The 14,686-nt window shown below is 41.0% G+C and overlaps 1 protein-coding gene across 1 annotated transcript; it reads left to right on the top strand.

The window, feature by feature from the left end:
• The first annotated feature begins 47 nt into the window (after positions 1 to 47).
• LOC135549936 (secretagogin-like) lies at positions 48 to 8,942 on the top strand. Its single transcript, XM_064980336.1, has 11 exons — positions 48 to 345; positions 550 to 620; positions 963 to 1,055; positions 1,565 to 1,654; positions 1,808 to 1,864; positions 3,682 to 3,759; positions 6,429 to 6,484; positions 6,561 to 6,606; positions 6,757 to 6,816; positions 7,913 to 7,981; positions 8,295 to 8,942. The coding sequence occupies exons 1-11, from the start codon at positions 276 to 278 to the stop codon at positions 8,421 to 8,423; spliced, it is 819 nt and encodes a 272-aa protein (XP_064836408.1). The 5' UTR covers positions 48 to 275; the 3' UTR covers positions 8,424 to 8,942.
• Positions 8,943 to 14,686: the final 5,744 nt, after the last annotated feature.

Raw genomic sequence — 14,686 nt, 5'->3', positions numbered from 1 at the left:
AACCATTTAATTGTATTCATTTTGCCATGATTTCCTTGCGGACGTTGTCTCCAATTGTTTGGGGGCAATCCCTATTGCGCACATAGTTGAACGTCGTAGTTAAGTTCCCTCGTTTGCATTTGGTGGCGTTTAGACTGAACTGCAGCGAAGGAAACATAATCAATAGTATAGAAAACCTCATCAGTCTCATTTCAAATCCACACAGTCAAATCTTCCATTTTATTTCACCATTTTAATAATTTGGGTTTGCGCCGGTGTATTGGGCACGAGCTACCATGGACAATGCTTTTGACAACCTGGATGCTGTAGGCTTCCTACAAATTTGGCAACATTTCGATGTTGACGGTAAGATCTTACTCTTCAATAATTGGAATTGTATGCCGTCTTTTTCAAATTGCTATTGATATTCATCTGTACGCTTATCATGCAATGTTTTTAATCTAATGTATGTGCGCAAACTCAATCTGAACTTTACACCATGTCGTGGAGATAAAACAATACAGAAATAGGGTTTAATTCATCTTATGTTATACATTTATTTGTTTTTAGATAATGGTTATATTGAAGGAAAGGAATTGGACGACTTTTTTCGACACATGATGAAAAAACTTGGGATGAGCGTAAGTAGGCAATTGTAGGACTCCACGGTTTCTTTTCCTTGTCATACCCAATGCATACTGTGTACAGATAACTACAGTAAGATTTGGCTACGAACATCCTAGAATACCCTAATTAGACCTACTTTGCTCTGTTTTGTTGGGGGCATTCAAGCGGGGTCAACATTAGATAACCTCCGAATCCAATCATTAGTCCACATTTTGTCTTTCATTGAAATGACATGAATTCTGTCAAAGTGATATTGTACAGGTAACACTGAATGAAATACTCAAAACAAGTGCAACTACGTAATTGGGGAGCCCATATGTGGAATGTGTTCAAATGTCTCGGTGTTGTTCCTAAAGGATGAAATAACAGATGACAAAATTAGACGAGTGAAAGAAAGGTTCATGTCAGCTTATGACACCACAGCGGATGGTCGCCTGCAAATCCAAGAGGTATGTTTACTTGTATTTATTCATACATAAATTCGTCCCCTTTATTTGTCTATGGGTCATTTATTATTAAGTATACTTACAATCCAGAGAAGGGGAGGGGTAATTGGATTGTGATCAAAATGTCCTCACATCAAATTTTTTTGTGAAGCAGCCTTGAAACTACCTAATTGCTCCTTCATTTGCATCATGTTATTGCCTTGCTTCATCTTTGCAATGTCTTGTTGTCATTGACCACATGCAATTAATTATGAGTTTGTCAAATTAAATTGTCTAATTTTGCAACTCATTTCGGCTTTGACATTTAGTTTTCCTTGTCCATAGACTGTATTTCCATACATTTTATGTTGAAAGAGGAGTTATGCCTGTGGAAGCTGAGGGGACACTTATCCCTCAAATTGTAGGAAGAAAATACAGAAGATTTAGTTTATTTTACACAAAATTAGCCATCCGGGATTGAATAATGCCTGCCTGTGATTGTTAACTAATTTGATTGAACATAAATGTTCCAGTTGGCCACCATGATGCTACCGGAGGAGGAGAACTTCCTCCTACTGTTCCGCAGAGAGACGCCATTGGACAACAGTGTGGAGTTCATGAGGGTAAGATCAAAGATCCCATACAGTAGGAAATGTTGTGGTCCAAAAGCATTTGACATGCATAAAAAATACAATCCTATTATTGGTTGGGTAGTGTGTCCTATATTCTCTTGAGCACTTTCATCACAGCTAAATGTGCCTCTCACTCCCCAACAGATCTGGAGAAACTATGATGCGGACAGCAGTGGATACATATCAGCTATAGAGCTCAAGGTACATTCAAAGAATGCCCTTCTACTAATTTCCATGCTTTCAGTGAGACCACTGCCATGGCCCTCTCAGAGACATTGTCTTAGCTAGTTGTTGTCTACTTTCTAAGTAAGAATCAATGAGTGGCCAGAGTTGTTCTTGTTTACATAGTTGATCTAGGTCTCTGACACGTGTTGCTTTAAGGGTCTTTTGGTAGGATGCCCATTATCCTCTTATGTGGACAGATCAATAGGGTCTGATTATATGATTAAACCGAATATTGTGATATTTGACATTATCATGACGTGCAAAACGATATATCATGATGTGCAAGGCTATACTCCGTTTGAACTTTTCAAATCCAAACTGCCGTTTTATCAGGCTGTATCAATATGTTGAAAATTAAGTTTCTAAATTAATTAAATAAGCCTTATTGTTTTGCCATGCTAAGAATAATTAATTAGAATGCGGCTATAATATTGTAAATAAGCAAAAAAATTGCACTGTATGGAATGATGTAGTCATTAACGGCACGAAATGATTATATCGGCTGTCGCAATATTTGGAGTAACATATCAGTGACCCCAAATTTCGTAAGTGACCCCAAATTTCAACCAACCCTACATGGCAAGACGGAAGTACTTTTCTTCGAATTTCCAAACACTTGACTGTTTCTTGTTTTATAGTTCACCCACAGTACATTTACTGAAGAGGAATTGGACAGGATGTACAGTACATTATACTATTTATGAACACTTTGATTCAGAAGTGTTATGGCATAGGAACCGACTTCTCCGGACTCCTCCCTCTTCCTGACAGCTAAAGGTCCAAAGCTTCTGCACATGTGCAGGATTCTCTACTTTGCGCATAATCTCTGCTCTGCTCATTTAATAAAGTTAGATCAAAGCTGAATCAATGTCTGCAAGATCACATAATGATAGTATTCTACATAACAGAACCGAATATAATAGCTTAGTATAACGTTACTATAAGACAAAAAAACACCTAATTTGTTTGAGATTTTAGGATGATTGTGTGAATTGTCGCATTTTTCTCTCATGTAGCCAAAACTCAAGTGTGCGCCACCAGGCAAAATACACTGAGTGTACAGTACAAAACATTAAGAACACCTGCTCTTTCCATGACATTGGAAGGTGTTCTTAATGTTTTGTACACAGTGTATGTGCCTTAATTGAAACTAAGCACAGGTATGCTACAGTTTAACACCACCGGCTCTAAAATTCACTCACTGTACATAATTCAAAACTGAAGGCTAGTACAAAACAACACTGTATATAACTCAAAAAGATCTAATGCATATCCCCATGAAACTTATTGAGATCAAATGGTTGGCCTGCAGATGCTGCATGGGCGTTTCACCGGTAAAACTTGAGGAATTATCATTCACGTTTGACAGTGAGAAATGTGAAGAGAGGGTGCCAACCAACATTTGTGTGTAAAGTAGAGGTAAAGAAACAGATGAACAAAATGTGATTCAGATCTTCAGCTCTGGGGACAAGGGATCCAAGGGGGCGGGACAAGAGCGGTTGCCTACCTATTTGCAGTCTATGCCTTTTTTATTATGTATGTATTTATCCTTTATTTGACCAGGGATGTCACATTAAGAGACCACTTTTTTTCACTCGAGACCAAGGCCTATGTTTATCAAGTGTCTGAGAGTAGTAGGAGTACTGATCTAGGATCAGTTTTAGATTATAATAAATGGATCCTAGATCAAGATATTAAACCTAATCTTAGATCAGCACTCCTACGCTGAGACACTTGATAAATATGGGCCCAGATCATCCAGTTGGCCGTCTTCCTCTGTGTCCTCCTAACAGGGTTTCCTGCAGGACCTGTTTCTCCAGCACAAGAAGACCATCTCACCCAACAAACTGGAGGAGTACACCGACACCTTGGTAACAACGAGCCCCAGCTCCTTTATTCTATGTCTCCATTTGAGGGCTCTTGGTCAAGAAGTGCTAAAAGTAGTCAACCTTTACAGCCAATCGTCTTCCTCTCCTGGGTCTGATGTGTGTGTGTGTGTGACCCAAACACAGTTGTCTCATCACAGATTGCCTTTGAAGAAGTTAAAAATAATCAAAAGGATGTAGGAGACGGTTATCTATTGTCTCTTAAATGAGTATAAGATACCCTGTTCAATGGGCAATTCAATTTGGATGATTGGGGGAGAGCTATACATAGAAATGCTACTATGCCATTGAATGTAATAAGGAGTGCACTAAAGGAGTTATTTCTCATTGATGTATGTAATTGGCGGTAATACCCTTGGTATTCACTCCCCTCTATAGTATTAGTAATTGGATGGTACTGTGATGGAGGGTGATCAGCTCTTTAAAGATATTCAGAGGTGATATGATTTTCACTGTTTTAGCCATTGTCATTGTGGACCATTTAATTAATTACTGTGTGTGTGCGTGCACATGTGTTTTTATACATCAGTGTTGAGTAAAATATGGTGTGCACAACATGGGAAATACACTGGCATCATTTGAATTAGGTTCTCTTTGGTATTGTTGTACAGTGTTACACATGACATGTCACCAAGTCAAATTCTGAGTGTGCAGTGGTGATTTTAGCATGTCAATCTTGGTGGGGCAAAGCCACAACACTAAACAATACATTCATTGCACTATAACGGTGCCCACAAACTGTTAGGGCCTACAGTACATAAAGTTGTCCCAACATCTTACCACTGCTTGTCTGGCAGCGAAACAGTTAATTCAGCCTCATTTTCCAGCCTGTTAAAAAAAAACATACGGTGGCTGACTTGCATAAACAAATGTGTTTTTTTACTGACAATTGAGATGTACAAACTGTGGCATAAGAGGGTGACGAGCGGATAAGAGGCAATTCATAATTTCAATTAAGACATTAATGAGCGAGCTACGATGGACGTTGTCAATATAACTATTCGTTCAGCATTTTTGAAATGTACAGCGACAGAATTCAGAACATGGGCCATTCTTAACAGTATTTTCATGGTGTACAGACAGTCAGAACAGTATGCGGAGTTATGAGGGAGGGACGGGACCAAATTATTAGGCTGAGGCACATGGGCTAACAGCTTACTACACAACATACACTTAGTGTTACTTTCTTGGCTACAGTATACATATCTCCCTGGCATATTACGTAATTTATGCAGCAGCATACAAGAACATTTTGGAGTCACTTTGTTGTGCTTTGCTCACTTGAACAGGAAGGTGGCGAGGTTGTCCATCTTGTGGGCTCTAGAAAGAAGCCTGACATTCCAACTTCGAATTCCGAGTTGGATGACCATTTAAATTATTTTCTGTGTTTTCCCAGTCACAGCTAGTTCCCAGTGGTCTTGAACTACCTGATGTCTGAGATTTCCCAGTTCCGAGTTTCCAGTTGCTTTGAACACAGCTGAATTCATGCTGCGTTAAAAGCATGGCCAATGTATTCAAACTTTTCTGGCCCATGTCGTTACCCTCCTTTTCGTGATATCCAATAGGTAGTTATGACCTCGTCTCATTGCTGCAACTCCCCTACGGACTCTGCAAAGTGGAATGTCAAGCCACACCTCTTCTTGACACACTGCCCACTTAACCCGGAAGCCAGCCGCAACAATGTTTCTCGGAGGAAACACTCGACCTGATGACCAAGGTCAGTTTTCAAGAGCCCGGGCCCGCCTCAAGGAGTCACTAGAGCAAGATGAGACAAGAACATCCCGGCCGGCCAAACCCTCCCCTAACCGGACGGCGCTGGGACAATTGTGCGCCGTCCCATGGGTCTTCTGGTTAAGGCCGGCTGTGACACAGCCTGGGATTGAACCCGAGGCTGCAGTGGCACCTTAGCACTCATTGTTGAATTTGTGATTTCCGACTTCTTGTATAATGTTTATGTCCAATGGCCGATGAGCACCGATTCATTTTATCTATAATTTCTCTTCATATGACAAGGATTGAAAAAGATTTGCCAGTAGTTTGTCAACTTTGAAAGTATGATGTTGATATGATCAGTCCAATCACAGCTACTGTAGATAAAACGTGATTTGACGTCATTTTATCTGTGGCCAATGACCTTGAGCCTTCTTGGATGGGCTCTTCTAATGTAAGTCTATGGCAGCACCCAAGGGACTGGAATTTTCGAGCTCTACTTGTAGATGTAGCTGTTACGTAGTGTCTCCATGAGGGACAGAACACTGAACCAATCATGATGCAACTAGAGAACATTACCACACCCTACACTCCATATTTTCCGCTGGCTGCCCCACCCCCACAGAAAGCACTGAGCTAGGCTGAAAAACCTGCATTTTGGAGCTGCCCTACTCAAGAAAGCATTTTGTTTGCAGCTGTACAGCTCAATTATTATTATTTTTTTATGCAAACTGATATGTGACATGTATTAATGCCAAAACAATAACATGCTAAGCAGGTGAGGCTCAAAACAGGTGGGGCACTGCCCCACCTGCCCTGAATGATGCGTTGCCACTGTGAGTATGTGTAAATGTTCTTGGCGAATAAATGTGATTCTGATGTGTATGTACTTTGACAAACTATCTAATGATTCTGATGCTTCATTCTGTTTATATTCCCAACAGATGAAGATGTTTGACAAAAACAATGATGGCAGGCTGGATTTGAATGACCTAGCCAGGTACCATTTATTTCGCAATTGTTCTCCTACATTGCTAGGTGGCTCTTATTGTGCCTAACTGTTTTTCTTCTCCCAGAATCCTTGCTCTGAAAGAGAACTTCTTGCTGAAGTTTGACATGAATGTAAGTATAACATTTGTTGATGAATTTAGCCGATAACTTGCAGTCAGATAAGACTCAATACATGCTCCATCTTCAATTAATTACTGTAGTCATCATTGGCTTGAATTAGAGGAACAAAATTGTGGGTGTTGCGGTACCACTCTGTTTCAGGCTTGCAGTCAAGAAGACCGGAAGAGGGACTTTGAGAAGATATTTGCCCACTATGATGTTGTAAGTCATTATACGTTTAGCCACAACATAATTGTCTTCAACTTCAATTGGGATTGTAAGGTTGATGGTAATAAGAATATTAAATAAAATTACAGTGTTGCTTATGATTTGTTGTGATTTTACTGATGCTTCATTGGCCTTAATTATAAAAAAAAATATATAATATCAGTATAAATGGGCTAGAACACACAGCTGTATTGAAAGTGGATCAGTACAGGGGCGTAGGCACAGGTGGGCCTGGGGAACCAAGCCTAAACACACACAACCAAAACACAATGTTTTTGTTTTCTTTATAATTGTTTATGCTCTTTACTTGTCAGTGTTCCAATTTGTCTTTTTTACCTAAACATGCAAACACCATCAGATAGAATTCATAGCAAGCAGTCACTGGGTTAGTCAGATTTGCTTAAATATAACTGGCTAGATGACCTGTAATGACATTCACTCTCACTGGATGGGTTGCCAAAAATAACTAATTGAAAGCCACACCCCCAATAAGCAATGAATATGACTGCATTGAGGCATATGCCACTGTTCTTCTATGGCTATATGCACCATGCCACTGCCTATTTCATATGTTCATTTAGCAAACAAGACAGCTCATAATCCAGCCCTCTGGCAAAATGTGTAGAATAGCATTATATGAGCTATAAAACTGCACATTTTCCTCTGCCCCATGGCAAAATGTGTAGAATAGCATGGGATTAGCTGTAAAACTAAAATTATTCTCTTTGCCCCATGGCAAAATGTGTAAAACTGCAGGATGTTGGCTGCTTTTTTTTGGGTTGGGGGCACCCACATTTCTGCAGGCCCAGTACAAAGATGTATTCACAGAACGTAATGCCTATTAAAGATCTAGTGCCAGGAATGTATTTCATCATTAAGCTTCTAATGCCATTATTAACTGAAGTGGTAGTCCTTTTGCAGTGTCGTGCTCCTCCGTGCTGCATGATTGTGGATGTGTGATGTAGTTATACATTATCCCATTAAGCAGAATTTAGATGCTGTCCTCTTTTTTTTATAATCTCCCAAGGCACATAAGGTGGTCGTCTTCATCTCTTTTTCTGAAGTCAGCCATTTTTGTTGTTGTTAACAGAGTAAGACGGGTGCTTTGGAGGGTCCGGAGGTGGATGGCTTTGTCAAAGACATGATGGAACTGGTCACGGTAAAAAAATAATAATAATGTTTTGCTATACCTTAATCTACAAATGTACGTATGTTATTTAACTTATTATGTATTAACTTAGATATATGATGCTCCTATATTGATTCTGCATTATTGTAAGTTATGGTTTCCGAATGTAGGCGTGGGTTCGGGTCCCACTTCTGACACCATGTTACTTTATATTTAAATGGATGAAGCAAAGAGAATTGAGTCAAGTTAACAGAACGTCCAACTGTAGTAGACTGTGAAGGGCTTGAGCTGTGATTGGTCTTGAGCTAATGGTTTGAATATGCTTCCTTTATACCCAACATAGCCTACCATTAGTGGAACGGACCTGGACAAATTCCGCAAGGTCCTGCTGGGCCACTGTGACATGAACGGTGATGGAAAGATCCAGAAGAATGAACTGGCCCTGTGCCTCGGCCTGAAATACTCCAGTTAATATTACTAATTACCCAAGTTAGCACCACAGGCTAACTGCTAACTCATTGATAGCATGCCGCAATGCAATAGCTCATAGCTTTTAGACAACCAAAGAGCATTGCATGATGGTTGGTTGAAAGGACGTTGTTGCATAGAGTAGACCCATTGGGGAATTTTTGTGATCCTTCATTTTGTTTGACTATCTGTTGATGACAATTCTGAGTACCTTTGAGAATGTTGTGTGTGTGTGTACTATTTTGTTTGCATGTTGCATACGCCTGCCTATAACTTGCAAAAATATAGTGGTGAAATAAGTATTTTGGGATATTTGTGGGTTGTATTGATTTAATTACCATGATGGCTGCATTTACTTGTCAGAACTGTGTTTTTTTTATGTGCAAATAATATGGTGAAAATAAGTGCCATTAATGGTTTGACATCTCACCTACTTTAAATGGTATTTGTAGAGAATGTACTATTAACATGTAATACAATGTAACATGTAATGCAATACAGTATGACAATCTGTGTCCCTGGGCATCTGTATGTTTCTCCAGTCTGTAACAACAGTCTGCAAAAACACAAGCTAATGCAGTTCTATTATTGAACTAATCATCGCTATTTTCATAACCACAACTTGATTAATAGTATGTGTTTGGTGTATACCCATTGTATCAGAGCAGACAATGTTGTGAGCATTGGGCACAAAGGAAAATATTGACACATGATGATGTCTGGGCTTCCATTCTCCATGATCTGTCCTTTTGTGCAATAATGGATTTTCAGAGTTTCATTGCTTTAATGCTTGGTAACCAGAGCTTTTCAAAGGCACAACAGCCAAAATGCTATGGAAACAGATTGAACAGCAACTCAAAGCACCCATTAAAGAGATATACAAAGCAAATATGGTTGATAGAAAGTAGACCAGAATGGCTTTAAAAGCTTTTCATAAGTCTATTGGGCACTGTGTAAGGCTCATAGTGCACTGTCACTGTTGTCTAGTTGTAGGCTGATGTCATTGCTAAAAGCCCCACCAGATGCCTGCCTGACTAAGGCAAGTGAAGTGACTAACCTAACAGCAGCTAACAAGCAGGAAAATTACAGAGGACAGCAGTCAAGAGAGTCATTATTGTGTCACTTGCTGTGCCCTCTTTGAAACTTGCCTTGCCTTAATTACTGACCACAGTATAGTTGTATCAATATCCATACTGTATATTACTTACTTAATGAGTGTATATACTACATACTATTAGTTCAATTTAGCATACTGTAAATGAACAGTGTCCTTTCAGCTGAGCATACTAGCGCTTCGCCTTCTACCCGAAGTTGATGCTGTTGCTTTGCAACCTCTTGCTAGTTTATTAGCATAACAAATTACTAGCCAGACTTCGGCTGTGTTCGTAAATTCAATCTGGAGTGCCAGAGTGCCGTCTGGGCGTCGTCAGATTGTCCATTCGTAAATTCAGAACGTTTCGCTCTCGGGGTGTACACTGGAGGTTCGGTCTGAGGATCAGGGTTGATCCGAGCATTCTGGCCTCACAACGGCTGTCAAACACCCAAACTAACTGGCTAACTACTTACAGACACATGAGAGAACACCTCACTCTTGTCATTTTACTCACCCAAGCAGAGCTGGTTAGGTATTTAAAAAAAAAAAAAATATTTCACCTTTATTTAACCAGGTAGGCTAGTTGAGAACAAGTTCTCATTTGCAACTGCGACCTGGCCAAGATAAAGCTTAGCAGTGTGAACAGACAACACAGAGTTACACATGGAGTAAACAATTAACAAGTCAATAACACAGTACAAAAAATGTGAGTCTATATACATTGTGTGCAAAAGGCATGAGGAGGTAGGCGAATAATTACAATTTTGCAGATTAGCACTGGAGTGATGAATGATCAGAAGGTCATGTACAGGTAGAGATACATACTGGTGTGCAAAAGAGCAGAAAAGTAAATAAATAAAAACAGTGTGGGGATGAGGTAGGTGAAAATGGGTGGGTTATTTACCAATAGACTATGTACAGCTGCAGCGATCGGTTAGCTGCTCAGATAGCACATGTTTGAAGTTGGTGAGGGAGATAAAAGTCTCCAACTTCAGGGATTTTTGCAATTCGTTCCAGTCACAGGCAGCAGAGTACTGGAACGAAAGGCGGCCAAATGAGGTGTTGGCTTTAGGGATGATCAGTGAGATACACCTGCTGGAGCGCGTGCTACGGATGGGTGTTGCCATCGTGACCATTGAACTGAGATAAGGCGGAGCTTTACCTAGCATGGATTTGTAGATGACCTGGAGCCAGTGGGTCTGGCGACGAATATGTAGCGAGGGCCAGCCGACTAGAGCATACAAGTCGCAGTGGTGGGTGGTATAAGGTGCTTTAGTGACAAAACGGATGGCACTGTGATAAACTGCATCCAGTTTGCTGAGTAGAGTGTTGGAGGCAATTTTGTAGATGACATCGCTGAAGTCGAGGATCGGTAGGATAGTCAGTTTTACTAGGGTAAGTTTGGCGGCGTGAGTGAAGGAGGCTTTGTTGCGGAATAGAAAGCCGACTCTTGATTTGATTTTCGATTGGAGATGTTTGATATGAGTCTGGAAGGAGAGTTTACAGTCTAGCCAGACACCTAGGTACTTATAGGTGTCCACATATTCAAGGTCGGAACCATCCAGGGTGGTGATGCTCGTCGGGCATGCGGGTGCAGGCAACGATCGGTTGAAAAGCATGCATTTGGTTTTACTAGCGTTTAAGAGCAGTTGGAGGCCACGGAAGGAGTGTTGTATGGCATTGAAGCTCGTTTGGAGGTTAGACAGCACAGTGTCCAAGGACGGGCCGGAAGTATATAGAATGGTGTCGTCTGCGTAGAGGTGGATCAGGGAATCGCCCGCAGCAAGAGCAACATCATTGATATATACAGAGAAAAGAGTCGGCCCGAGAATTGAACCCTGTGGCACCCCCATAGAGACTGCCAGAGGACCGGACAGCATGCCCTCCGATTTGACACACTGAACTCTGTCTGCAAAGTAATTGGTGAACCAGGCAAGGCAGTAATCCGAAAAACCGAGGCTACTGAGTCTGCCGATAAGAATATGGTGATTGACAGAGTCGAAAGCCTTGGCAAGGTCGATGAAGACGGCTGCACAGTACTGTCTTTTATCGATGGCGGTTATGATATCGTTTAGTACCTTGAGTGTGGCTGAGGTGCACCCGTGACCGGCTCGGAAACCAGATTGCACAGCGGAGAAGGTACGGTGGGATTCGAGATGGTCAGTGACCTGTTTGTTGACTTGGCTTTCGAAGACCTTATATAGGCAGGGCAGGATGGATATAGGTCTGTAACAGTTTGGGTCCAGGGTGTCTCCCCCTTTGAAAAGGGGGATGACTGCGGCAGCTTTCTAATCCTTGGGGATCTCAGACGATATGAGAGAGAGGTTGAACAGGCTGGTAATAGGGGTTGCGACAATGGCGGCGGATAGTTTCAGAAATAGAGGGTCCAGATTGTCAAGCCCAGCTGATTTGTACGGGTCCAGGTTTTGCAGCTCTTTCAGAACATCTGCTATCTGGATTTGGGTAAAGGAGAACCTGGAAGGGCTTGGGCGAGAAGCTGCGGTGGGGGCGGAGCTGTTGGCCGATGTTGGACTGGCGGTAGTTTAATTATGCTTTTTTTGGGCCGAAATTTACTGACATCGGTCACATTCAACAGGTGTTGAGTGCTTCTAAATTCATCAGTTATTTGCTCTCTGTGTTGAGTGTGTAAATCCATCGGTTGGATTTACACACTCAAGCAGTTAGACGAGAGTGCTCTAAAGTTGGAGTCGATAGCCCAGAGCAAATTTAAGAACGGACCTGAACGACTATACCACGTAGCTAAACTATGAATGACAATCAAGTCAATAAACGTTGGGTAGTTAGTTAAATAGCATAAAGTAAATATACTGGGAAGTTTGTTGTACTAGTAGCCAACTAACATTACAGTAGGTAGCTAAAATACCCGGCTGTTACATACCAAGATAAAGACAGTTTCAGGTTAGATATTCGATGGCTTGGGCCCCTCTTGGGGCGAACCCATTCCAGGGCGCCCTGTCCTTCACAAAGAAAAGAGAACTCTACCCCGGGGCTCCCGCCAACTTCTCCAGGATCAGTCGCGTTACCACATTGGATGCCTCGTGGAGCCCGTCTCCGCCAGTCCGTGGACTTTCTGAAAGTAGTTTGAGGTCAGTAGGTCAAATTACCAAGGAGCTTTTGAGATTTGAAAGTTTGAAAAATTAATTGTAAATTGTGTGAGATGAAAATGGACAAACTACAGGGTGTGCAATATAGAAGGGTAGTCAGTAGACATTCTGAACCTTCTTTGAGTCCAGTCGTCACATGCCAAGGAACTATTGCAATTTGAATAATTGAAAAACATTGAAAATTCATGTAAATTGCTTGCGATGAAAATGGACAAACTAAAGGGTGTGCAATGTGTAGGCCCACTGAGTGTACATTCTGAACTTTGTTTGAATTCAGTAGGTCACATGACCAAGGAGCCATTGAAATTCAAAAAATGTTAATAAATCATTTAAAATAGTGCTAGACGTAAATCGAAAAAGTGTGTCTATGCGATTGGGTTAGCTAGAACCAGTTTTTTTTATTTTATTTTTTTTACCCCTTTTTCTCCCCAATTTCGTGGTATCCAATTGTTTTAGTAGCTACTATCTTGTCTCATCACTACAACTCCCGTACGGGCTCGGAAGAGACAAAGGTTGAAAGTCATGCGTCCTCCGATACACAACCCAACCAAGCCTCACTGCGTCTTAACACAGCGTGCATCCAACCCAGAAGCCAGAACACCGTGCAACCTTGGTTGGCGCGCACACAGGAGTCGCTGGGGACAAGGATATCTCTATTGGCCAAACCCTCCCTAACACAGACAACGCTAGGCCAATTGTGCGTCGCCCCACGGACCTCCCGATCGCGGCCGGTTACAACTGAGTCTGGGCGTGAACCCAGGGTCTCTGGTGGCACACCACTGCGCCACCCGGGAGGACAATTAGAATCAGTTTTGAAAGTTTTAGGAGTAATAGTTAAAGAACTATTGAAATTTGAGCATTTTGATTTGTCAACATGTTGACGGTTCCGAACTGCTGTTGGTGGACGTAAGGAAAACTACAGGTGAATATCCGTCGAATATTCAACCTGAATCTGTCTTTACCTCGGTGCGGTACATATTACTGTAATTATATGCTATGCGGTTCGTTAGGATAGCGTAGCTAACAAATTGTCAGACAACATATCGTGTAACGTAACTTATTTGAAAAGTCATTACTTTATTACATTGCTCAACAATTTCTTATAATTTGTCATAATTAGTTAAAGCAACAAATTTGTATCCGCTCTCGTTGGACTTCGGCTGCATATTTTCCGTAATTTTCTTCAAATCTGAAAACGTGAACCATTTTCTTAAGAATTGCATTATGGGCACGAAAAGCACAGAAATAGTGTCCATCGCTTTGGTGAATGTAGTACGACATCTGGAAACCTTTGCATGCTAACTGTATCCATACTATGACTAATAAGCATACAGCGTAATCAAATTTACGTCACAAGTAGTATGGTTAGAATGAGTATTCGAACACAGTTCGTGACTTTTTCCGCTCTTAACTCAGTAAGAATGCATTAGTCATGCTACCCAACTCTTAAATCCGTACTTGTCCTGAGTGAAGTTGAAGCTTTCAAAGCATTTAAAAGAAACATTAAAACAAATGGATATCGGTCATAGAAATCATTTCTCCAAAAAATAGAAGGTCAAGGTACATAGAGGTACATAGACTGCTATATAAATAGTCAGTTTTTATTTTATTTTTAATATTTCATGTAACCAGTTCGGAACAAGTTTTCATTTACAACTGTGACCTGACCAAGATGAAGCAAAGCAGTGCGACACAATTCCATAGAACATTTGTGGGCAGAACTGAAAAAGCATGTGCGAGCAAGGAAGCCAACAAACCTGACTCAGCTACACCAGCTCTGTCAGAAAGAATGGGCCAAAAATCACCCAATTTATTGTGGGAAGCTTGTGGAAGTCTACCCAAAACGTTTGACCCAAGTTAAAAAATTTAAAGGCAATGCTACCAAATACTAATTGAGTGTATGTAAACGTCTGACCCACTGGGAATGTGATGAAAGAAATAAAAGCTGAAATAAATAATTCTCTCTACTATTATTCTGAAATGTCACCTTCTTAAAATAAAGTGGTGATCCTAACCGACCTAAGACAGGGAATATTTACCAGGATTAAA

This window comes from Oncorhynchus masou, chromosome 12 (genome assembly GCF_036934945.1).
Source record: "Oncorhynchus masou masou isolate Uvic2021 chromosome 12, UVic_Omas_1.1, whole genome shotgun sequence".
NCBI classification, from domain to species: Eukaryota; Metazoa; Chordata; class Actinopteri; order Salmoniformes; family Salmonidae; genus Oncorhynchus; species Oncorhynchus masou.
This window is presented reverse-complemented; position numbering and strand designations above follow the sequence as displayed.

Excerpts from the sequence above, each read along its gene's own strand:
- LOC135549936 (XM_064980336.1), top strand. The coding sequence starts at position 276 with ATGGACAATGCTTTTGACAACCTGGATGCTGTAGGCTTCCTACAAATT. Across the intron at positions 1,655-1,807 it reads ACAGTGTGGAGTTCATGAGG|ATCTGGAGAAACTATGATGC; the intron begins GTAAGATCAAAG and ends ACTCCCCAACAG. Across the intron at positions 6,817-7,912 it reads TATTTGCCCACTATGATGTT|AGTAAGACGGGTGCTTTGGA; the intron begins GTAAGTCATTAT and ends TGTTGTTAACAG.